Here is a 27347-nt window from a genome sequence, read left to right on the forward strand (position 1 = left end):
ATAATGTCAATATGTTTCTCCACTAGAGACCAAGTTCTCTATATGAATATGAAATGAATACATTATATATATATATATATATATATATATATATATATATATATATATATATATATACATACACACACACACACACATACTTTTATCACAGAAATGCAAATATTACCTTGGATGGAAACAGACAAATCGATATTAAATGTGTAGTTACTTTCATCACGAAGGTATGGCAGAGGTACAGGATCCTGAAAGCCGAGAATACAAATAGAGTCAGCAATAGAAAAAAGAAAAAAAAAGAAAAAACTGTCCTTGTTCAAACAAACAGTGTACACTTTAGACTTTTACCCTACATTAAAGGGACAGTAAAGTCAAAATCAAATTTTCATAATTCAGATACAGCAGGACATTTGAAACAACTTTCCAATGTACTTCCATTATCCATTTTGCTTAGTTCTCCTGATATCCTTTGTTACAGAGTAATCCTAGGTGAGCTCAGAAGCTTGCACGTGTCTTTAGCCATCAGACAAGCGTTTACAAAAATGCTTAAAACAATGTTGTACAAAGTTGCAAGCTCTGCTGTCTGTAGCATTATATGGCAGCTGTGTTTGCAACTATGTATAACATTGCTATAAACATTGTTGCAAACACTGCTGCCAGATGACTAAAGACATGTGCACGCTCCTAAGCTCACTTATGATTACTCTCTAACAAAGGATACCAAGAGAACTAAGTACAATTGGCAATATAATAAATTAGAAAGTTGCTTAAAATGTTGTGCTCTATCCAATCTATATAAGTTTAATTTTGACTTTACTATCCCTTTAAGCTGGAAATAGCCCCTGCACCCTTTCTATATCATGCAGCAGGAAGAGTAAAATGTATTTTAAAATTACTATTGTTTCCGGCTATTTTGAAATGGCAGCCATGCTCCGCCCACTGATGACATCACGATCTGGGCTGCATAATAGCTTCACTAGTTAGATTTAATAGACTGACAATTCTATTCAGCAGAGAGCCTAGATGCAGCCCTCATTGTGATGTCATCAGTGGGCAGAGCCTGGCAGCCATTTCAAGGTGACCAGAAACAATATTGATTTTAAAATAACTTTTTTTTTACTGTTCCTTTAGATAATCCCTTTTATTACTCATTCCCCAGTTTTGCACAGCGAACATGGTTATTTTAATATACTTTTAACCTCTGTGATTACCTTGTATCTAAGCCTCTTTTGCCAGCCCCTGATCACATGGCTATTTATTTATTTATTCATTATCTATTGACTTGCATTTTAGCCAATTACTCATAAATAACTCCACGGCATGAGCACAAATGTTATCTCCTGTTGTGAAAAGCAAATAAAAAAAGCATGTGATTAAGAGACTGTCTTCAACGGCTTAGAAACAGGCAGACATTTAGAGGTTTAAAATGTTATAAAGAATATTATTATAACATTGTTGGTTTTGCAATGCTGGGGAATGGGTAGTAAAGGCATTATCTATCTTTTTAAACAATTACAATTTTGGTGTTGACTGTCCCTTTAATCTAAGGTAAGACTTTAAGATGACTAAGGTGTAGACTGTCCCTTTAATATAAAAGTTGAGATATATTTTTTCTTTTGACAAGATTTATATGTAAAATCAGTATTATGCTATATTAAAAAGGGACAGTACAGTCAAAATGAAAAACTTTCATGATTTAGATAGACCATGCAATTTATTTTTAAAAACTTTCCCATTATAATTATTTTATATGTACTTTGTTCTCTTGGTATCCTTTATTGAAGAATGAGGAGCAGCAGTGCGCTACTGGGAGCTAGCTGAACACATCTGGTGAGGCAATGACAAGAGTCTATATGTGCAGCAACCAATCACCAAGTATTGCATTTTCGCTGCTGCTGAAGTTATGAAAATACAAATGATTTTCAACAAAGAAGAACAAAGTAAATTTAATAAAACAATGAAATGTGAAAAGTTGAATTAAAAAAAAACAAAAAAAAAACAAAAAACTACTACGGGTACACTGAGAAAATCAGAATACCTCAATGCTGGCAATTTAGTTAAAGTGATGGTAAATCCTAGCGGAACAAATAAAAGGGGACTTTCAATCATGAAGTATAAAATACTTCATGCTAAAAGTTCCTTTATTTATTTGAAGAGTTCGCCTCACTGAGTGCCTCAGGCAGCCCACGGCAGAACGCTATTTTGCTGAGAGGTGACGTTTGCACCTCTTAGCCAATAGCTGAGCGGGCTATCCGGCTTGACGCCAGCTGGGCTGCATGACTATTTGCTAAGAAGTTAGTTCAATGGTATAATGCATTCCCACTCCTATGTTCTCTATATACTGTATTTTATGTATTAAATGTAACTAATTAATCACTGGTTGTCTAGAGGGGTGCATGATCCCCAGTGTGTGACTGGCGGCCTCTGGTTGAGAGAAATATAGGAGGCAAATGTTACATTTTGATAAGCAACAGATATCTAGTTTCAAGGTCAGCACAAAAGCTGAATAAACTACTGGTGACAGAACATGTGATTGTCACCTGTCTAAGAAACTCTTAGAAAAACAAAAGCATAAAGATCACATGATTATACATACCTGAACTGGATTTGGTAGTACAAATGGCATCAGAGCTTCCATCGGTACAACCCAAGGAGAGATTGTGGTTGCAAAGTTTTTACTAAGAAATGGCCCAAGAGGAATGTACTCCCACTTTTGAATGTCTCTAGCTGAAATGAGTACAAAGAATTAAGGGGACATGAAAGTCAAACTTAAAAAAAAAAAAAAAAAAAAATGTATGCTATAATCAAATTGACTTTGTTTTTTGGTATCCTTTGTTTAAAGCATATCTAGGTAGGCTTAGAAGCAGTAATCCACTACTGGGAGCTAGCTGAGAATTAACAGCTACACACACACGCCTTTTGTCATTGGCTCACCGTGACCAGATGTGTTCAGCTAGCACCCAGCCAGTAGTGCATGACTGCTCTGGAGCTGAATTACATATTTAATTCCATGAGGCATAAAAACACAGCTCTGTGTGAGCTACTGACAGGGGGGATCAAATCAAACCATGTGTGTTACTCACAGCCAAGGGGATACCATTACTGCTCAGTTGTGATAAATATATACAGTGGGGTCAGGGGTGGAATGCAAGGTAAAACCATTATGACCCCACCAGTGCCTAGTCACCTATAGGTTGACAAGTATTTTTGTTGTGTATGACAACCCTAATTATAAAATGCTAATATAATTATTTGTAATCATTTATTCAATTATATGCAATGTTCCTCATTCTATATTGACCCACAATAGCCTTGGAAATGTAAAATGAATATGATTCTTACCACTCCAGTCATTCATTAGGACCATTCCAAAAATGTGTTCATCAGCTTTTTGAATAGGAATGGGATCCCCTAGACAGTTTCCTGGGCCCACAAAGAATGCCTGCCAAAGATAAATACAACATGAAAGATTACTGAAAGATTTAATAAAAAAAATGGATCCCATATAAATTATACTCAGATCTTATTCTGAGAATCATTTTCACAAAAAATAATATTTCTTTAGGAACAATTAGAAACTTCTATAAATGTATTTATTCCAAAATAAAACAAACAAATATGATCAACTAGATATGTGCATTCAGATAAATGAAAAAAAAAAAAAAAAAAAAAAGAGAGAATTTGTTTGTGCACAGGTCTAGTATCACATAATACTTTCTCTAAGCTGGTGGGGTATATTACAATCCGTCAGGAGAGCTTTTCTTGCACGTTCTACGCACTGCAAAATCACCAAATACTTTGCATTATACCAACAGTTTTCCAATATGTCTCTAGAAAAAAAATTCTAGACATTTTACCTCATGAAAACTAATTTTCTCATGGATTTCATTGCATTTTTGGGAGCTGTCTGATTTATACCAGCAAACAAAAATAGGCGTCACATGGCCAAGTACAGTCTGACAGGACAAACAATGCTAAAAAGCAAGGTGCAAATAAGGCTGGCTGGAGTCTCACAGTCATCCATCAGACTGGTGCCCCACAAAACACCCAACTGTTATGTGTTCAATGCTGCAATGGTCCAACTGCCTAATTCCAGAGAGCTTTCGCTGCCTGTCCCAATTACTAATGGTTGGTGTTTTACAGGGGCCCCAGTCTGCTGGATGACAGACAACAGCCGGCCTTATCTGCACCTTGATTTTGGGTGCAATCTTTGCTTTTCAGTATTGTTTGCCCTGTCAAAGACTGTACTTGACCATGTGGCGCCTCTATTTTTGCCGCTTTAAGATTGACCTCCACGGGAGAAGAGCCATATCCCTTCGCTGCCTGGGCCTGGAACCTATATACGTCCTATGAGACCTTTTGGACATTTCTTATGGTGTATGAACTTCCCAACTGATTGAGTACATGTGATTGGTTTGTATATGAATTGCCATACTCTCAAGCAACTGATCTAGTCACACTCAGCTAGTACACCTTGGTTTTAGATGTGGGCACCCCCCGATTTATACCAGTTTAAACATTTTTACAACTAAAATATTATAAATGGCAGTTAAGTCATTTTTAAACAATTTTCCAGTTTACTTCTGAATTCTCTTGGTTACACAACACTATTATATGAAGTGCGGTGGTTAGTGTGAAGAAATTAAAACATAACGTTTAATACTTAAATGGATAAAATAGAATAAAAATGTGGACCATGCCACCAAATGAAATGTAGCAATGAAGACAGTTAAAAACTGAAAAATTAAACACTGCTGTCTCTCCAAATGATTCAGGAAAAAACCTGAGTAGAATTATAATAAGTGTAACGATAAGTGTTTCAAATAAATGATTCAAGAATTATTATAAAGTCAGTGTCAGACTGGTTATTTGTCAGTAGCGATAATGGATTAGCAACTATACTAGCTTATATCATAGAGTATCCCCTGGGATATTGAGTTAATTTGTATATACATATACTACCAAGCGTCCACTTAGGGATTCAGCTACCCAGGTAAATGATTAATTATGACCAGTAAGGTCTGTTACGGTAGCAATATTGGCAGCTAAAATATCTTGTTCCATTAGATATTCCCTTGGTTTTTAAAATGCATATATATCCCAGCACCCCTTAGGGATTCGGTTATCCAGATATCAAACTAACAGAGACCAGTACAGCGACCAAACTAAACTAAACTAAAGTGCCAATTAAGGCCAACAATTAAATAAAGCTATAGTACACAAATGTATTTGAGGAGAGAAGCAGTGCGAACCGTTACCCCTTATCCCACCTCTCCCAGAGTCTACTGGGGATTCCTTTTTCTCTTATATCATTTGTTGAAAGCATAGCTTGGTAGGCTCTTGAGCAGCAATTCCCTAATGCAAGCTCGCTGCTGATTGGTGCCTGCACATATATGCCTCTTGCCATTGGCTCACCCGATGGCTTTAACAAAGGATACCAAGAGAATGAAGAGAATTTGATAATAGATGTAAATGGGAAAGTTGTTGAAAACTGTATAACTAACTGAATCATGAAAGATAATGTTTGGATTTAATGTTCCTTTAAAAGGGACATAAAACCCCAAAATTTTCTTTCATGATTCAGATAGAGCATACAATTTTTAACAACTTCCAACTTACTTCTGTTATCAAATCTTATTTGTTTTCTTGTTATCCTTTGCTGAAAAGCTGGGATGAAGCTCATAAGTGTGCACGTGTCCACTATATGGCAGCAGTTTTGCAACAATGTTATACATTAGCAGGAGCACTAGATGGCAGCACTATTTCCTGTCATGTAGTGCTTCAGGCATGTGCATGCTACCTACCTTGGGTATCCCTTCAACAAAGAATACGATGAGAACAAAGCAAATTTGATAATAGAAGTAAATTGGAAACTTTTTTAAAATTGTATTCTCTATCTGAATAATGAAAGAATTTTTGGGTTTAATGTCCCTTTAACATCTGCATATTCATTGAAGATCACAATTATAGATTTAGGCATTAATTATTAAATATTAATAATACAACACAAAATTATTTGAAAGGGTTTGTTACAAACAAAACATGAGTTGAGTTTTTAATTGATCGACAGCCTCCAATCAAACAGACAAGCCTTTCCTATTGATGTTTTAGTTCTTGTTTACATTTAATCCTCTTACTTAAAAAGTTTTTTTCATGAATTTATCCAATCCAAATTTAGGAAATTCAGATATTCCAGAAACATCACAGACATAATTTTGTCCGCCCAACAAACAGACATTATTTGCATGAACCGGAATATAGTTAGTAGGAAAGCCATATAGTAACCCAACTGAGAATAATGATTTTGCACAGGAAATTCTAACAATTTATTCTGAGCTAAGTTCCTAAGCCCTATATCACCTGTATGTTCAGGAAGACATTCTCACCATTTCTAACTCCATGTCAAGGAGCTTGCATGGCTCAAATATAGGAGGTTTGTCTGAAATTAAAAAAAGAAACAAGGTCAGTTTCTAAAGATTAATCTCTATTAAAGGGACAGTCTAGTATAAATTAAACTTTCATTATTCAGATAGGACTTTTAATTTTAATCAACTTTCCAATTTACTTTTATCATTAAATTTGCTTTTTTCTCTTGGTATTCTTAGTTTAAACTAAACATAGGTAGGCTCATATGCTAATTTCTAAGCCTTTGAGGGCTGCCTCTTATCACATTCTTTTTAAATCTCTTTTCAACACAAAGACAGAAAATACACGTGGGCCGTATAGATAACATTGTGTTCAGGCACAGGGGGGTTATTTAAGATTTAGCACAATACAATGCTACATTTAAGACAATAGATAATAAACAGTCACAGTCATGAGAAGGTTCCTAGATACAAGGTAATCACAGAGGTAAAAAGTATATTAATATAACTGTGTTGGTTATGCAAAACTGGGGAATGGGTAATAAAGGGATTATCTATCTTTTAAAACAATAACAATTCTATGGTAGACTGTCCCTTTAAACAGATATGTCATAACAACTCACCATCATTTGGTCTAGTCTGCCCCTTAGGTCTACGGATTGGTGTTTCTGATACCACTACAGAAGAAGCACGACCATGGTACCCGACAGGAAGGTGAAGCCTATGGAAAATAATGTTTTTCTTAATACCAATCTGCCTGAAGCTGGGAATTTAATTTCTTTATTTTTTACAGATGACAAATCATTGGCCCATTGTCCAATGTAATAAATTATTTTCATGTTCTTATTAGAATATTTGTTCTAAGAATATAGTTTATAGCACATAGTATATAGGCCAAAGGGTCAAAATAAATAAATAAAGTAATGTTTGATAATTTTATTTAAAAAAAAAATTAAATTAAAAAAAAGTTTGGATTTATGAATTTGGAGATTTGTACCTGTATTAAAGGGACAGAAAACACCAACATTTTCATTCATGATTTGAATAGAAAATACAATTTAACACCAGGCTACAAACCCCATAATTTCAGAAACTTATAGAATATGGACTGAAACAATTAAAACCCACCCCAACATCTCCACAATTCCCTTTCCTCTCACACCTTAGGAGGGGGCACTGTGATGATGTGGCTGGTCTTACCGCTATCACTCCGCTGCAGAAGAATTCCGCGGGAGAAGATCACACAGAGCAGTGTGACTCCCTCAACATGGTGGCCACCATGCTTCCCAACTGTTACGTTTGTGGGCGTGATCGTGAGGTCAGCACACCATCACATGACCACACCCCTTCAGTAAAACACTCCCTGTCAGCTGTCAGTCTGCATATTCAATAAGGGAGAAGTATATGCACACATCTCCTGCCAGCTGTCAGTCATTATCATCCCCTTATAAAGCACTGCCTTACACACTACTCAGTACGTCGTTATAGAGCGAGTTTCCTTGTGAACAGTACTCCACTTTAGGTTGTTCTGTATCCTGATTTTGACCCTTTGCCCGATTAACCACTTGTGAACCTTTGCTGCCTGCCTTGACCCTTTGCCTGATTAATCACTTGTGAACTTTTGCTCCCAAAAATGTAGGTCTAACCTTGCATTCTCGGACCTGGTGTCCTGACGTTCCACAATACAAACATAAACCTTGGGAGTGTCTCAAAGCTTTTTCTGTCTCAGAAAGTGGTCCTCTAGCTATGCCGATCTGCATGGGTTCTTCTTCAGGTAACTGGTACAGGTGAACTAGGAAGGAAAGTTGGACGACTGGGAGTTGAAGGGTACATCTGTAGGCATTCTCTCTTCCTTTCTTTCAACCGCCTGTCTATCTGAATACATAGGGATATAGTACTCTCCAGTTTATCTGGGATGCCAACTCATCTTTAAGAGACTCCGATAAGCCACATCTGAATTGGTCAAGGAGTGCTGGCTTGTTCCACTTTAAATCCAAGGCCAGATGACAGAAGTCTGTTAAATACTCCTCAACACATCTTTTCACTTGTTTAAGAGTTCGGAGAGGCAGTAGCAATGGATTCTTTATATGGGTCATCATATAGTGAGTCCATAGTATGAAGAAAGTTATTCCAGGATTCTAGAATAGGGTCATGGGTCTGTAAAAGGTGGTGTGCCCATGCTTGAGATTCTCCTGTAAGTAGAGATATTACTGTACGCACTATTATGAAGTCAGTAGAATAAGTGCATGATTGTAAGGAGAATAATATTTGACAGGACGTTATAAAGCTGTGGTATTTGCTACGGTCCCTATTAAATCTCTCTGGTAGGGGTACATGGGGTTCAAATACAGCTGCAGCGCCTCCAGGGGGACTTGGTACTGCAACAAGAATTGAAGCAGACGGAGGTGACTGAGAAGCCTGTAGCATCTGGTCAAGCTGAGATTGATTGCTTTGTAGGGAAACTTGGGCGGTCTGCATCTCTTGAACTGATTAGGTGAGAGCTGCTAACTGCTGGGTTATGGCCGCAAGTGCTGTAGATATCCCAGTGGGGTCCATTTTATGACTCAGTAATTTTGTCAGGATCAGACACCAGATAGGACCTTAATAGCTTGGGAAGTAGTACAAGTATCAAAAAAAATAACAAAGAAGGTACTTGCCTCCTGTTACAGGATGAGTGTAGCCCAGCTTTAGCAATGATAATATTTCACACAATAAAAGTGATAAGTGAGCTTGATTCTGTATCAGGATAGGCATACACAATTCACAGCAGAATAGGGGTAATCCAAAATCAGAGTCCAGTATACAAGCCAAGGTCGGTGCAGGCAGCAAGGTTCTTAATTGTTTAAACAGGCAAAAAGGTCAGGGCAGGCAGCAAAGGTTCACAAGTGGTTAATCAGGCAAAGGGTCAAAATCAGGATACAGAGCAACCAAAAGCAGAGTACTGTTCACAAGGAAACTCACTCAATGACGGAGTAGTCTGTAAGGCCGTGACTGACAGCTGGCAGGAGGTGTGTGCATATACTTCTCCCTTATTGAATATGCAGACTGACAGCGAGTGTTGTAACAATTGGGAAGCATGGCAGCCGCCATGTTGAGGGAGTCACACTGCTCTCTGTGTGATCTTCTCCCTGAGAAATCCTTCTGCAGCAGAGTAATAGCGGTAAAACCAGTCGCATCATTACACACACCTACTCTACAAAATGGCAACTTTCAACCAGGCCTCAACTTTACCCCCTCAGGTACTAAAGACATACACCTTCTTCTACCCACATATATTGTAGTGGAGGAAGGCAGACTGTTACCCAGACAAAACATTGAACACTTAGGAGACAGATTCTTCAAACAGTGGTCCCGATACCTACAACTCAATCATTTCCTCCAAACCACGCACAAAAACTTCTTAACGAGACAAAGAACCCCTTTCGAGAAAATTTGTAGCTCATTCTCAAGCATTCACTACACCATTTCATCAATCTACAAAATGCTAACTGCGCCAAAAGAAAATGACCTACTGACAGACTAAATCTTGGGATAGAGACCTACCATTTTTAATACCAATGGCCGAATGGCAATACATTTTCTTCTCCACACGAAAGTCAGCTCACTCAGAAAAACACTAAACTGTTAACCAGATGGTATTTAACAAAACAAAAACACATCTTTCTGTACTCAAATGAAGGTACATTATACCACATCTGGTGGACATGCCCTAAAATACAACCCTTTTGGAACTCTATCATACCCTACATGCAAGACACATTGGGGACTACCATATCCCCAGACTCAATGACTTTCCCGTTTCACACATACCCTAAACTCCAATCGAAATTACACACAAAACTTCCCCAAATAATGATAAATAGAACTCACCAACTAATTCCACGAATGTGGAAAAAAGAAACAATATCAACACTACAAAATGTGGATACAAGACACATATAACCTCAAACTTGAGAGATATCACTATCTCATCTCAAATATGCTAGATATACACTCTGATACAATGTTCCTTTGGGAATCTCGACCCACCAAATGATCTAAAAAACACACACAAAAAAAACAAACAAACAATACACCCCCTTCCTATCCCCCCCCCACTTTTTAATATAACTCCAGGTAAGAGAGATATCTCAAATCCCCTCCACCCAACACAAAGTTAACACAGGCCAGAATATACTGACCCTATGCACACTAAAGGTACTCCATGGTGGTGTGAAACACTAATAATCTATTTGGCTCAAGAATTGTACACGTTTTTACACTTTTATTGCACGTTTCTATTACATGTTTGTTGTTATTTCACATGCCTTAGAAGAAAAAAAGACAGCTTGCTGGGATGCAACATGACTATGACAAACTAATGTTTCATATGCGGCATTGAACTTCAATGTTCTTTATAAACTCTTATGTTAGTCGCCAACGGACACTCATAATAGAAATATCACAAAACAAGAACATTAACAACTTCCAAAACACTTTATTCCTGAAATGTGATTTATGATTGTACCAAAGCTATTGACATCCTTCTTTACCCATGTAAACTGTAAGTTGAAACAAAAATGATAAAAAAAAAAAATCATTATGCTTACACTTAAAAAAAAAATACATTAGTACAATTTAAAACAACTTTCCAATTTACTTATATTATCAAATTTGCTTCATCCCCTCATTATCCTTTGCTGAAGGAGCAGCATTGCACTACTGGCAGCAAGATGAACATATCTAGTTAGCCAATCACAAAAGATTAATGTGTGCAGGCACCAATCAGCAGTTAGCTCCCACTAGTGTAGGATATGTGTGTATTTCTTTTCAACAAGGGATAACAAGAGAACTAAGCACAATTGAAAATAGAAATGAACAAAAGTGTCTTAAAATTACATGCTCTGAATCATGCAAGTTTAAGTTTGACTTTCCTATCACTTTAATAATAATAATGGTTTACTTCAAGTCTTAAATGGTGCAAAATTTAAGAGTGGTATTTTGGATTGTGCTTGAGTGTAATACTTAACTCGCCACTTGTAATAAGAGTACAATGAGCAAGCAAATAGTGCTCCCGAGCCCCAGCACTATCCATTAAAAAACATAATTTATGCTTACCTGATAAATTTATTTCTCTTGTGATGTATCAAGTCCACGGATTCATCCTTACTTGTGGGATATTCTCCTCCCCTACAGGAAGTGGCAGAGAGAGCACCCACAGCAGAGCTGCCTATATAGCTCCCCCCTTAGCTCCACCCCCAGTCATTTGACCGAAGGCTAGGAAGAAAAATGAGAAACTATAGGGTGCAGTGGTGACTGAAAGTTTAAAAATAAAAATATATATATATATGCCTTAATAAATATATGTCTTAATAAACAGGGCGGGCCATGGACTCGATACATCACAAGAGAAATAAATTTATCAGGTAAGCATAAATTATGTTTTCTCTTGTAAGATGTATCGAGTCCACGGATTCATCCTTACTTGTGGGATACCAATACCAAAGCTTTAGGACACGGATTAAGGGAGGGACAAGACAGGGACCTTAAACGGAAGGCACTACTGCTTGTAGAACCTTTCTCCCAAAAATAGCCTCCAAAGAAGCAAAAGTATAACATTTGGAAAAAGTATGAAACGAAGACCAAGTCGCCGCATTACATCTGTTTAACAGAAGCCTCATTTTTAAAAGCCACGTGGAAGCCACAGCTCTAGTAGAATGAGCAGTAATTCTTTCAGGAGACTGTTGGCCAGCAGTCTCATAAGCCAAACGGATGATGCTTTTCAGCCAAAAGGAAAGAGAGGTAGCCATAGCCTTCTGACCTCTCCACTTACCAGAATAAACAACAAACAATGAAGATGTTTGACGGAAATCTTTAGTTGCTTGTAAGTAGAACTTTAAAGCACGAACCACATCAAGATTGTGCAACAGACGTTCCTTCTTTGAAGAAGGATTAGGACACAGTGAAGGAACAACAATCTCTTGATTGATATTCTTATAAGAAAGAATGCATAGGTTCAAACGGAACCCCTTGAAGAACTTTAAGAACTAAATTTAGGCTCCATGGCGGAGGAACAGGTTTAAATACAGGCTTGATTCTGACCAAAGCCTGACTAAATGCTCGAACGTCTGGGACATCTGCCAGACGTTTGTGTAGAAGAATAGACAAAGCAGATATTTGTCCTTATAAGGAACTAGCTGATAATCCCTTCTCCAAACCTTCTTGGAGAAAAGACAATATTCTAGGAATCCTAATCTTACTCCACGAGTAACCTTTGGATTAATACCAATAAAGATATTTGCGCCAAATCTTATGATAGATCTTCCTGATGACAGGCTTCAATGACCGACTCAGAGAAACCACGCTTTGATAGAATCAGGCGTTCAATCTCCAAGCAGTCAGACGCAGAGAAATTAGATTTGGATGCACGAACAGACCTTGGATTAGAAGGTCCTGCCTCATTGGCAGAGTCCATGGTAGAACCGAGGACATGTCCACTAGGTCTGCATACCAAGTCCTGCGTGGCCACGCAGGTGCTATCAGAATCACTGAAGCTTTCTCCTGCTTTATTCTGGCAACCAGACGTAGAAGGAGAGGAAATACATAGGCCAGATTGAAGGACCAAGGTACTGCTAGAGCATCTATCAGTACCGCCTTGGGATCCCGGGACCTGGACCCGTAACAAGAAAGTTTGGCATTCTGACGGGACGCCATCAGATCCAATTCTGGTGTGCCCCATAGCTGAATCAGCTGGGCAAATACCTCCGGATGGAGTTCCCACTCCCCCAGATGAAAAGTCTAACGACTTAGGAAATCCGCCTCCCAGTTCTCTACTCCTGGGATGTGGATTGCTGAGAGATGGCAAGAGTGATCCTCTGCCCATCGGATTATTTTGGTTCGCTAGAGAACTCCTTGTTCCTCCTTGATAATTGATATAAGCTACAGTCGTGATGTTGTCCGACTGAAACCTGATGAATTTGGCCACAGCAAGCTGAGGCCACGCCTGAAGCGCATTGAATATCGCTCTTAGTTCTAGAATATTTATCGGGAGAAGAGATTCCTCCCGAGACCATAAGCCCAGTGCTTTCAGGGAGTTCCAGACTGCATCCCAGCCTAGCAGGCTGGTATCTGTCGTTACAATGAGCCACTCTGGCCTGCGGAAACACATTCCCTGAGACAACCACCAGAGGAGAGAATCTCTGGTCTCCTGGTCCAGATGCAGTTGAGGAGACAAATCTGCATAATCCCCATTCCACTGTTTGAGCATGCATAGATGTAGTGGTCTGAGGTGTAGGCGGGCAAAAGGAACTATGTCCATTGCCGCTACCATGAGTCCGGTTACCTCCATATACTGAGCCACTGATGGCCGAGGAATGGAATGAATAGCTCGGCAAGTGGTTAAGAGCTTTGATTTTCTGACCGCCATCAGAAATATTTTCATTTCTACCGAGTCTATCAGAGTCCCTAGGAAGGAAACTCTTATAAGAGGGAAGAGAGAACTCTTTTATGTTCACCGTCCACCCGTGAGATCTCAGAAAAGCCAACACAATGTCCGTGTGAGACTTGGATAGCTGGAAAGTTGACGCCTGAAATAAGATGTCGCCTAGATAAGGCGCCACTGCTATGCCCCGTGGCCGTAGAACCGCCAGAAGGGACCCTAGCACCCTTGTGAAAATTCTGTGAATAGGGATGTGTAGATATGCATCCTTTAAGTCCATGGTGGTCATATATTGACCCTCCTGGATCAGAGGTAGAATAGACCAAATAGTCTCCATCTTGAATGATGGAACTTTGAGGAACTTGTTTAGAATGTTGAGATCCAAGATTGATCTGAAAGTTCCCTCTTTTTTGGAAACCACAAACAGGTTTGAGTAAAAACCTAGCCCCTGTTCCTCTTTTGGGACTGGGCGGATCACCCCATGGTATGTAGGTCTTCTACACAGCGTAAGAATGCCTCTCTCTTTGTCTGTTTACAGACAATCGAGAAATGTGAAAAGTCCCCCTTGGAAGAGAGCCTTTGAATTCCAGAAAATATCCCTGGGACACAATTTCTAAAACCCAGGGATCGTGAACATCTCTTGCCCAAGCCTGAGTGAAGAGAGAGAGTCTGCCCCCTACTAGATCTGGTCCTGGATAGGGGGCTACCCCTTCATGCTGTCTTAGAGGCAGCTGCAGGCTTCTTGGCCTGTTTACCCTTGTTGCAAGCCTGGTTAGGTCTCCAGACTGACTTGGATTGGGCAAAATTCCCCTCTTGCTTTGCAGAAAAGGAAGCTGAAGCAGGACCACTCTTGAAATTCCAAAAGGAACGAAAATTATTTTGTTTGGTCCTCATCTTATTTGATCTATCCTGAGGGAGGGCATGACCTTTCCCTCCAGTGATGTCTGAAATAATCTCTTTCAGTTCAGGCCCGAATAGGGTCTTTCGTTTGAAAGGGATGTTCAAAAGTTTAGTTTTAGATGACACATCAGCAGACCAGGATTTAAGCCATAACGCCCTGCGTGCTAAAATGGCAAAACCTGAATTCTTTGCCGCTAATTTAGCCAGTTGAAAAGCGGCATCTGTAATAACAAAAACGTTTTTACCAAACAGTGTCACCAGTAACTAATGAGCCCTTCATGCAAGCTGAAATTCCTATCAAAGTGTCTGAATACAGCTTACCCTTCCCTCATGGGGATATTGCCAGCCTTTTCTAGAATTAACACAGTCTGCCTAGAAAAAAATAGACTGAACATACCTTAATGCAGTTTAGCCTGCAAACTGTTCCCCCAACTGAAGTTTTCCTGTACTCTTCAGCCCTTGTGAGAACAGCAGTGGATCTTAGTTACAAAATGCTAAGATCATCATCCTCCTTGCAGAAATCTTCATCCCTTTTCTGCCAGAGAGTAAATAGTACACACCGGTACCATTTAAAAATAACAAACTTTTGCTTGAGAAAATAAAAACCTAACATTTTTGTCACCACACTCCTCTTTGCCCTTCCTAGCAGTTAAGCAGGCAGAGAGAATGACTGGGGGGTGGAGCTAAGGGGGGAGCTATATAGGCAGCTCTGCTGTGGGTGCTCTCTCTGCCACTTCCTGTAGGGGAGGAGAATATCCCACAAGTAAGGATGAATCCGTGGACTCGATACATCTTACAAGAGAAAAGTATAAGGCACGCAAAGATGCAGCTGCATGAAGATGCTTCGGTTAAAGATTTTACCATCCACTTGTTATAGTAGATTGTGTGTTATTCTTTACTCAAGATCATAAAAGAGATAACGCACCCTGCACCATAGGTTTTGCTCTACCCCGTACTGTATAAATACACAGCATCATTTACTTACCAATTTGGCATTAGAGCATTGTCCTTTCCTCTGAACATAATTCCGACATTTGTTGCATGATCCTTTGAAGAATAAAAGTCTGTGTAATCCCCTAAAATGTAAAAATATATATATATATATATATATATATATATATATATATATATATATATATATATATATATATATATATAAAAAACACATATTAAAAAAATAAAGTAAAGACTGACTTCTATTTATTTTCTTTGGAGAGATATTGATGATCTCATGCAGAAGTATATAAAACTAGTGGTCTTTTCCTTTATAGATAAACATACTTTTTAAAGGGACATAAAAGTGCAAAAAAACCTGTGTTAGAGTATTTTATTATTGCACTAATTTTTACATATAAGTACATGTTTAACTCATTCAAAAGGGGCCAAACATGCATAGTCAGCTCCAGAGCAGCAATGCACTACTGGAAGAGAGCACGGAACAATTGGTGAGCCAATAAGAAGAGACATGTGCAAAGCCACCAATCACCAGCTAGCTCCCAGTAATGCATTATTGCTCCGGAGCCTACCTAGGTATGTTTTTAACCAAGCAAAGTAAATGTGATAACATAAGGAAACTGAAATGTCTCTTAAAATTGTAAAGTCTATCCGAATCATGAAAGTTTAATTTAAGGTCCCTTTAAACAATGTACTTTTTTTTTTTTAATAATGCCAAAAAATTTGTATGAAAACAAATTATGCTTACCTGATCATTTTCTTTTCTTTGGATGGAAAGAGTCCACAGCTGCATTCATTACTTTTGGGAAATAAGAACCTGGCCACTAGGAGGAGGCAAAGACACCCTAGACAAAGGCTTAAATACTCCTCCCACTCCCCTCATCCCCCAGTCATTCTGCAGAGGAACAAGGAACAGTAGAAGAAATATCAGGGTGAAAAGGTGCCAGAAGAAAAAGCCGCCCCCAAAAAAACACAGACGGGGAGCTGTGGACTCATTCCATCCGAAGAAAATAAAATTATCAGGTAAGCATAATTTATGTTTTTCTTCATAAATGGAAAGAGTCCACAGCTGCATTCATTACTTTTGGGTAAACAATACCAAAGCTATAGAGGACACTGAATGCTAAAACGGAGGGTACAAAAGGCGGCCCATTCTGAGGGCATCAACCTGAAACCACAACCCCAGAAAAAAATCCCACTTTGTCCGAAGCCAAAAAACATTTGAAAAAGAAAACACTGCCCCCAAGGACACTGACCCACAGATAGTCCACAAGGCGAACTGGAGCCCGCAAAACGGATGCAACTGAGCCAACACTCCTCTAGAGATACCATCGCCCAAAGGACGAACCTCAACCACACACCCCTTCATAGAAAGGGAGACAACGGAAAACTCCCAAAAAGGAAAGGCTATGGAGGGACCCCAAGGTGTCCCAAAACAAGGGAAAGGCAATGCCCAGACACCAACAGCACTGGACCACAAGGTTGGATCGGGAAAAAGAACAAAGAAGCAAACTTCTCGGAAAAAAATCAGAGCAATTGCCTCGAACAAACGACTGAAACCATAGTGCCAAGTTGCCAGGAACTCAGAATATCAACATATAACATCTTCAGACCTCCACAGACTGAGGAGACACCACTCATCTCAGAACCTAGTCCACACTGGGCCAGCCCAAGCAACAGGACCAGTGGCGTCACTAGGGTTAGTATTACCCAGTGGGGTAAGTTATGGTGTCACCCCCACCCTCCAGAAAACAGACACACACACACACAAAAACACAGGCACACACACATACAAACACACTCAGACACACTTAAAAACACTCAGATGCACAAACAAACATTCCGAAACACACAGAAACACTCAGACACACACACACACACACACACACACACACAGAAACACTCAGACACACACACACATACAAAATATGTATACTGCACTGCATTAATTATAAAGCTCATGTCTAGAGCTGCTCCCTGGCTCAGGAGAGCATCAAATGAAAGATAAACAGTGCACACTAAAAATAAATCAGTAACGAAAAGGTTTAGGCGCGCAAACTATGAAAATTCTGCTCTCTGACTCTGTTCCAAGTCTGTAAGTGCACAGCCCTGGGCCACGTGCATACCGCTTCTTATGGCCAATCACCTCTGCACTCTGCCCACCCCCAGCCCTCCCATCCTACCTCTTCAGTGTGCACTTAGTGTACCGTAACTGTACCGGTCTGGTGGGCATCATACGTGGCTCCTTCACTTTAGAGACAGTGTCAGACAGTCATGCGGTCAGGTGCCAGGCATCCCCCTCACGATTTCCCGGTTCCCATTTAGAGAGACAGCACATCAGTGAGTGACTCCACTGCTCCACACGTCACTGAGCAGTGAGCACAGATAGACAGGTAGATTTAGGCTAGCAGTGCAACTTTGCATGCCCCACGGCACGCCCACATCATTCATAGTGAAATTGGGCAGGGGAGGAGCAAAGTACAAACAAGCAAAAGCAGCCGGGAAAACTATTTGTGGAAATTGCAGCGCTGGCTCAAGGGGCAAAAAAATTAAGTGTGTCTACAACTTCCCCAGTCCCACTAATATTCACAAATGCTGGCCCCTCTAATAAAAAAAAATCTATGCATTTCTGCATTGTATTTCTTTGAATTTCAATAAAATTTCAACAACAAAAAAAAATATAAAAAAAAAAATTCTGGTGGTGTCACCCCCTAGTGATGCCATTGAACAAGACTAAAATACAGGGGAGCAGAAAAGGTCCCAACCCCCAGCCCCCATAGAAAAAAAAAGGGCAGAAAGGATGACCCCAGACACCCCAACAGAGCTCAGAAGCCTTCCAAAAGCACCTACAGATACTTCCAAGGAAGATCCCCATAGAGATAGGTAGAAAAGACCAAAATCTCATGATCTAGCCCGACACTATGGCGGACTCCACATAGCAACCACAACAGCACTACAAAGGAGAACCTATAAAGATAAGCAGAGCTATGCGGACCAGTATGAAACTGAAAAGACAGATAGAACAATCCCAGAAAGAGAATCACCCTCTTAACAGGACAGCCTGTTCCACCCTCCTGCACAAAGGACAGGGCAACATCTTCCAGAGAAAGGAAACCTCACCACTAAGGAAGCAAGACAACCGACCTCAAGGGAAGGGTACAGACGAGGACGGCACACAAGCTCACAAGGCCAAGCAGTAAGTAGAGCCAAACAAAAATAATCCAAGCGCCCCTGATGAACATGAAAGAGGAACTCTCCAAAAGGAAAGTACATACCCTCAAGAACAAGGCAGGCCGCAAGGAGCCCAAGCACACAGAGCTCCTGGCCCAGCTGCTAGTAGCACAACTAGCAAGACCATAAGAATAGTCCATGTTCCCTGGAGAATAAGGGCTTCCAGACCAGACATAGAAATATAAAAATTTCCTAAAGAAAAAAATCAGAGCCCCAGAATTGTGTAGAAAAACAATACCCCAGGGAACACCATACCCCATCTGAAGAAAAAAACAGACTGTATCGGGAAGTAAAACCAGCCTGTAGAACGGGTTGAAGACTCACACAAGAAATCCCATCCCAAGGGGAAGAGAGCACCCCGTACAGAAGAGCAATAGGGAACCCCGTACAGAAGAGCAATAGGGCAAAACCCACACTTCCATAACCGAGGAGAAACGTCAGGGACAAAGTCACACAAAGATCGAGTCAGTAACGCTAGGCCCCATAATCTCCTCCAAGTACAACATCCAGGGAAGGAGAATGCATAGCATCCCAACAACCCCTAGACATGGCTAGGATAAGAAAAACAGCCAATTATCCCAATAAGGAACGCAAACTCCCAAAAAAGGAGTCTGCAAGGCCCTCCCATATGGCGGCTTCAACCGCAAAGGAGAAAACAAAACCCAGACCAGAGATCTCGACCCTAAGGAAGAGTCCCCCCAAAAAAGGAACAAGTCCAATAGCCCTGGGAAGGCAAGACCACCCAAACCTGCGGCAAAGAGGTCCAAAACCTCCAATCCTCAACCCACACGGGAAAGGAAAACACTCCAATCCCGAAGAATCGGAACCTACGGAGTGATCGATTGAAACAACATTGAGTCCCAAATGACCAGCTTAGAGTTGATGAGGGCTGAACCAGTACCCCATACCCCACGGACCCGCAGGTCTTCTCAGAATGCTTAGTTGAAACTTGTAAAAACAAGATAATAAACAAACACCAACAGTAGTGCAAGCACTCAGCGCCAAAACCATTCCAGCCAGGCAGACAGGTACCACGAGACTGAATTTTAGGCCTCAAGCCATAAGGAGCTGAACCTCAGCCCTTACTTGAAATACACACCCCCAGGAAGGGAGATAAACGACAAGCAGAGGACTAACGCGTCCCCAGAACAACTTCCGTAGAAGTAACGTGTCCCCAGAACAACTTCCGTAGAAGTAACCAGTAATCATGAAATCGCGAGTATCAATTCCTGAGAGTAAATCCCCAAAGGAAAACATGAGCTTGTAAAATCAAATTTAAAAAAAAAAAAAATTAAAAAAAAAGAAGACATCCTAACCGGAGTAAAAAGAAGAAAAGGCAAACCGTAGGTTAACGCACAATGACAACAGGCACACTCGCAGGACCAGCCCAACGGAACCCTGCCCAACCAAGCTCAGATAGGAAAAGATACTCAAATCAGATTATAGGAAGATTACTTCATCCCCTTATAATTAATTCAGGATTGCTATTCGGAGAGGAAGACCCAGGACCCCTATATCCATTAAGGATGGGATCCTCCAACAACGCCAGAATGTGCCATAACAGAACATGAAGGCGTGCCAGTCTGTACCGAAAAGCACAGCACACCTCCGCCGGAGCCTCAGGACCAGTCACTCCCCCGGATAAGTGAAGGGCAATCCCATGTCTAGGGAACCCAGGTTGACGGAACACGAACACAATCTAAAGCAAACATCTTGAAGCTGCAGATGTGCCAACGCCATAAGAATTTGAATACGGAAACGTGCCACAACCTCCGGAGGGAACAAACCACCGTCAAGGGAAGGATAAGCATAATCTGGGCCACCTGCACGTGTAGCAACAGTAAGTGGTAGGGAACTCACCACGCGAGGGACACAACCCCCAGAAGTGGATGGCTCAGTGACTCCTTGATTCCCCGGTCCCTAAGGAATTGGACCCACTAGAACGGCCATCGGAACATAACTGACTGTCATGCGTCATCTGGGCCGGTTCGTATTCATCACAAGAAATAGAATCTGAATCAGAAACTACTTGAATCTCAACATCCGAGTCCCCCATAGCTGGGAATGAATACAAAAAGTTTGGACTAATTAGACAAATAAACCTAAAAGGCACCTTACACCCCCAATGGCTGGGGCACTCACCACCTCCTAGCATCAGCGGGCCAGAATCTTTCCATCGTGACACGGTCAGGAATGCGAAACTAGAGAGGCAAAAAACGTGACCATACCCAGTCACAAAGTAGGCCGTACAGTCCAAAAAAAGCGCGCCCAACCATAAAGGCCGTGTCACTACCAAGGCCGTTATGTTCCACAAGGCCTTAAGCCAAAGTAACACTACACATAAGCAGGTCGAATCACATAACAAACATGATTAAAAAAAAACCCTGTTCAATAACCCCCCTTAGCAGATATTAACCCTTGATTCCAAGATACAAAAGGAGCCTCACTAAGACCCTGTGTTATAGTTAGTCCCACAAGGTAGTAGCCTTTCGGGAAAAACCTCAGTTATACAAGTCATTCATAAGAAGTAAAATGAACCGATCTTGCCGGAATCTACACCGTGGAACAGGAACACAGCCCTTCAAGTGTGACAGATAGTAGCGTCGCCTCTGCCATGGACTTGAGAGAAGAAGCAGGCAGCGAAACTCATCACCGCTGATTGCTTGAGGAGCTGTTAATATGAGTCGGGATGGTTTCGCAGAAAGACTCTCCCTGCATCTCCGGACTCTAACTTTCACCCATGCTGTCACTGAGAGGCTGATAGGAATACTTAAAACTCCAGTCCCGTACCGAAGAGTACTACCCTCCATAAGAGACTATCAAAAACTTCTGACACTTCTCTGCCAACCTTCTAGGATGAAAGGCAAAGAATGACTGGGGGGTGAGGGGAGGAGTATTTAAGTCTTTGGCTGGGGTGTCTTTGCCTCCTCCTGGTGGCCAGGTTCTTATTTTCCCAAAAGTAATGAATGCAGCTGTGGACCCTTTCCATTTATGAAGAAAATACACACTATGATGTTTGAGTAATGCTACAGAAATGACTATTGAACATATAATTATGTTTGTAGAATATTTTGCTTGTGCATTTACCTTAAAAGATCATGTCAGGAACAATAAGAACAGTTTGCTGGAATTGTTTGCAACATTCTAATTAACCACCTATAACCCTCGTGCTCATTTGAATGAATTATATTTGCTAGGGAGGTGCATTGTTGTGAACTTTGTGTCCAGTGGAATAAATATGACCATGTGATATTTACAGGGCTATGTTACAACTCATCTGAAATAGGATTCCATTCTTCCTGGGTCTCCTTGGCATATGGATTTATTTTTATCACAAAAAGATTTGAAATTCTCTCTTTATTACAGGGTCATACAAACTCATTTGAAAAATGAAATTCTCCTCTTTTAAATGAGGGAATATTTTGGGGTGTATGGTATTTGGACAAGAGAGAAGATTAGTTTCAGAGCCTTCACATGTTTATTACTCTAAGCCTATGCGTTAGCTGCTAATTTCACATTGATTTGATAACCATATGGCTTTTACTGCATATAACCAGTATGACATTCCAGACATATATAAGATTCAGAATTTTACCCTGAGGAAGTCTTTGTGTGACTGATCAATTTCCCAATGTAAGCATAAATGGGAACACTTTTTGATCAATTGAGAGAAAGCTCTGTAATATTTGTTATTCTATGAAGTCTATGCACATATCTCTATAAATAGAAAAAGAGGTTTCATTAAAATTAAAAAAAATCTGAATTGAATAATTATGTCTCATTGGAAAACAGTTCACAAGTAGCTGTTTGCAAGGTCCTGTTGGGAACTTGTCATTTCAGCTGTGACAACACCACAACCTTTGGCAGCACATTTTTTAGTTGACAAGTAGGTTCATGTGTGTAGTGCAATTAATATAATAATAAATATAAAACTTACCAATGTTTGCTGGTAGATGAAGTCTTGCTTTTGCCTGAGGCACAAATGCCCTAGAAATGGATAATCAAAATAATGACACTATACTAACAATGAATAAAGTGATAGAAAAGAAGAGGCATTTTAATGGCAACAGACAATTAGGGCCCGATTATCTATAGCTCTCTGCACTGGCGAGATGATCTAAAGGTCTCCGTTCTGGCGAGATGATCTAAAGGTCTCCGCCCTGGGGGGAGGAGATCTATAGCTCTCCCCTCTGGAGAGAAGATTTAAGAAGTCTTGTCAGCATGGCGAGGTCCCTTAAAGAATTTTAGAAAGTTTTACCTTGAAAGCTGTTAATCTCAGTATGCAGAGTTCGGTTTGTGAAGAAAAGACTCATATTTTCCAATAAACTGTCTTTTTAAAAAATCCAAAAGTTTTTGTGTAATTTTGCGCCATTACATAGTTTTTGATCATCAGGCACTTAGCATAATGGTAAATTACTTTTCCTGGACCTAATGCTGCAATAAAAAAAATGCTGTAATGTAATGCAATAGCATTTCTTTATTGCACTATTGTATGCCTATACCTATGTGTTTAATCGCCGTAAAGAACAGAGAGCGTTAGATCATCAGGCCTTGTGTATTTATCTAAGAAATCTCAGCACACTGTTAGGTCCCTCAAAGAATTTCAGGAAGGCAACATTTTAGCTTGAGAGCTGTTTATCTCACTATAGAAGGTGTAAAAAAAATAAGGATTTGAAAGATTACACATCAGCCGGCGCATATATTTCTCCCGTTGCCCGCTATTTTTACTCCCATAAGCTAACATAGAACCGCGTCGCAAATCAGTATCACATATTCAGCGTAAGGACTTATGCAGCGAAAATGGAGACATTTTACTCCATTTTCTACTCGCCACACATAGGCAGGCACAGCAAGCCTTACGCTAAAAATGTGAGCACCGTAACTCCCATAACTGCCTGAAAATATTAACTAACTCCTAACCCATGGGCAATATCTACCTGTCAACCGCCAACCCCCACCGCAATAACTAATAAAACATATTAACCCCTAATCCGCCAATAACCCACATCGCAATAAACCTAATAAAAACGCCTAATCCGCCAAACCCCCACAACGCAAATAACTAATTAAATTACTAAGCCCCCTAAACTAACACCCCCTAAATTAACCCCAATTACCTAAATTAAAAATACTAAGTTACAATTAAAATAAAAAAGCTAACATTACTTCAAAATAAAAAAAACTAAGATTAAATTATTCTAAGATTACAAACAAACAAAAAAGTCTAACATTACATAAAATAAACTAAATTATCAAAAATAAAAAAAATTAAACCTTATCCCTATGAAACTAAAAAATCCCTCCCAAAATAAAAAAACCCTAATCTAATACTAAACTACCAATAGCCCTTAAAAGGGCCTTTTGTAGGGTATTGCCCCAAGTTAAACAGCTCTTTTACCTAAAAAAAAAATACTAAGTCACCAAATAAAAAAAAAACTAACACAAAAAAAAATAATCCTAAAGGGGCATTTGTATGGGCATTGCCCTTAAAAGGGCATTCAGCTCTTTTACTGCCCTTAAAAATACATTCAGCTCTTTTAAGAGTGCCCAATAAATCCCTAATCTTAAAAAAAAAATAATAAAAAAAAATAGCCTAAGTCTAACCCCCAAATAGGTACTCCTCGTTTCTGAAGTCCGGCGGAGAATGTCCTGTTCCAGGCGGTGAAGTCTTCTTCCAAGCGGCCGACATCTTCTTCCAAGCAGGGACCTCTTCCTTCTTCATCCAGGACCAAGCCGGCATGGAGCGGAGATGAGCCCGGAGCAGGACTGGCGACCATAGAGCCATGGATCGTGGAGGATACTCTTTGTACGATCGTCGCCGTACACTGAATAGTGAATTCAAGGTACACGTTTAAATATGGCGTCCCTTGCATTCCTATTGGCTGATTTGATTCTTCAAAATCAAATCAGACAATGGGATGAGAGCTACTGAAATCATATTGGCTGATTTGATTTTTTATAATCTTAAATTAATTTAATCTTACTTTTTTTTATTTTTAAGTAATGTTAGCTTTTTTATTTTAATTGTAACTTAGTATTTTTTTAGTTAGGTAATTGGGGTTAATTTAGGGGGTGTTAGGTTAGGGGGCTTAGTGATTAGTTATTTGCGTTGTGGGGGTTTGGCGGATTAGGGGTTATTACTTTTATTAGGTAGATTGCGATGTTGGTGAATGGTGGATTAGGGATTAATATATTTATTAGGTAGTTTGCAATGTTGGGGTTTAGGGGTTAATACATTTATTATTAATTCCGATATTGGGGTGATGGCGTATATAGGGGTTTTACTTCTCAGGTTTATTTTTGGGGGGCGTGTTAGACTTCTACGGGAGATTTAACTTTTTTTTTTTTCTTAGGCGTTGGCAGTTTCTAACAAGCCGTAAGTCACTGGCGACTCCAGAAATTTGTCTTTATGCACATTGCTAGTTTATCAGACTTACGTCAGTTTATGAACTGCTGGCGCCGTATATGCGATTCTCCGAGGTGAAATTACGAGCGACGCGGGTTTCAGCAGTTACGCTGAAGCCTGCGCCACCTATGTAATCTCGCCCTTGGTCTGTAATTAAACATTAAATAAATGCTAGATAGAATGACGCATTTAAATAAAACAGTCTGAGATTAACATATAGATGTATTTTTTAATTTCATACAAGTGTAAAATTTAAGTGTCTATAAAGCATGGTAGCTGCCATGTTGTAACTTAGGTTACCTTCTCTGCTGTGGCTAATTAGGGACAGTTATAAATAGGTCACTAGAGTGTGCAGCCAATGGCTGTGTGGAATATAACAGTGTTCTGCACTTCAATTTCTAACAAGCCCTGAAAATGGGATTTACAGAAAAACGGGACAAAATAAATAAAAATATATTTCAAACTTAGTTTTTTTTAATGTATACGATTTATCATTTTATATTACCATCTCAAAGTGTTTAATTTGCCTTTAAAGACAACTATGGAGCAGTAATGCACTAGTGGTATGAAGCAAAACGTGGCTACTGAGCTAATCATAACAGTGCATATCTACCAATCATCTGCAACGTTTAGCAAAGGACTGGTGTATTGTCGCTCTGGAACGGACTTTAAAGGAATATTTAAGCAATCTGTTTTATTATTGTAATAAAAAAACACTGTGTGTAACACTTAAAGGGACAGTTTACTCAAATTTTTTCTCCCCTTTAATTTGTTCCCAATGATCCACTTAACCTGCTGGAGTGTATTAAATTGCTTACAAGTAGCTCCTTTACCCTTATATTGGCATTTGAAATAGCTGATTTAGCCTGTAGTATCCTCACCTATTCTGAAAGTTTGTGGCCGCAGGTCCAAGCTATAGATAAGCTTTGTAAACACAGCCAGCAGAAGAAATTACACTCCTAGTAGGATATAGCAGAGATAAGGTAATAAAATGTTGATTTTCCATTGTTCTCTCCAAGTACTGGTGATTGTTTTATGGACAGATATAAGATAAAGAAACATGTATATGTACACAATGTGATACAGTAATGAGATCTGATTATACCTACAAGCTCAACCCATTTTATTAGGTTGTGGCTTCAAAACACAAAATCAGAGCTTTAATATACACAAAAAACCTTAAAAAGCTAATTTTCATACATTTTTTACTCTGCAGTTGGTAAAAAAAGCAATTGTAAACACATTAAGGGGAAAACTTTTTTCAGTATACTGTCCCTTTAACAGAAAACATTGCAATATGTATTATTTATAGTTTTAAAAGGATTTTTTTTTAACTTTATTTGTGCATTGTCCATTACTTCCTGTCACAGAGAGACTGTGGTCTTTACAGGAAGTCATAAATCTTCCAGAGAAATTTGATTTGGTTTACTATTAAGATAATGCTAGAAAGTGATTATTACAATGATATTTAGCTAGAACTTTATTGTATTGTGAGCCTGTTTTATACATTATTTGGCTGTCATCTCTAGTAAGAATTCATGGACTTTCTATAAAGGATGGTATATGCATATTCACATTTAACAACTAATTACACAGCTATTGTTTTCATGCTACTTAGCATGTTTCTGAAATCTCAATAAAGAATATTTTGTTTATAGAGCCTGTACAACACAGATACAGACACATCTCATATTTATTTTGGATTTGAATATGGTCTTAAATATAATGGTGTTGCTTTAAGTTATTTGTGCAGTAAAATAGAATCTTTTTTTTGTAAAGCAGAAGCAGTATTTAGATTGTCAGCAACATTATGCTCGTTAATTAACATGATTATTTTCCCTTCATCAACACTACTAATCATCAGATTGAAGAATTTTCTTCAGTAGTAGATAATGACATGAAAAATCAGAAGATTCATTTACATTCCAATGCTATATTTACTGATGAAAACCTAATAGGAGTTCTGTTTTGTTTTAATCACTGTGCATTTTCTTATTCCTGTGTATTTTAGCATGATCTTTATTCTTACTAATCATCTTCATTTTCTTTTCTACCTCTATGGTCAATAAGCATAATTAAA

General features: G+C 39.3%; 1 protein-coding gene across 1 annotated transcript in view; it reads right to left on the minus strand.

Moving 5' to 3' along the window:
- Nucleotides 1-27347, minus strand: part of FAH (fumarylacetoacetate hydrolase) — a 101099-nt gene that overhangs the window by 30202 nt on the left and 43550 nt on the right. The window contains exons 4-10 of the mRNA XM_053718459.1: nucleotides 22799-22848; nucleotides 15662-15752; nucleotides 6983-7080; nucleotides 6381-6433; nucleotides 3337-3436; nucleotides 2591-2721; nucleotides 167-242 (exon numbers count right to left, since the gene is read on the minus strand). Coding sequence (XP_053574434.1) covers nucleotides 167-242; nucleotides 2591-2721; nucleotides 3337-3436; nucleotides 6381-6433; nucleotides 6983-7080; nucleotides 15662-15752; nucleotides 22799-22848 — 599 coding nt within the window. The remainder of the gene's footprint in view (nucleotides 1-166; nucleotides 243-2590; nucleotides 2722-3336; nucleotides 3437-6380; nucleotides 6434-6982; nucleotides 7081-15661; nucleotides 15753-22798; nucleotides 22849-27347) is intronic.

The sequence above is a fragment of the Bombina bombina genome, chromosome 6 (genome assembly GCF_027579735.1).
Source record: "Bombina bombina isolate aBomBom1 chromosome 6, aBomBom1.pri, whole genome shotgun sequence".
Taxonomy (NCBI): Eukaryota; Metazoa; Chordata; class Amphibia; order Anura; family Bombinatoridae; genus Bombina; species Bombina bombina.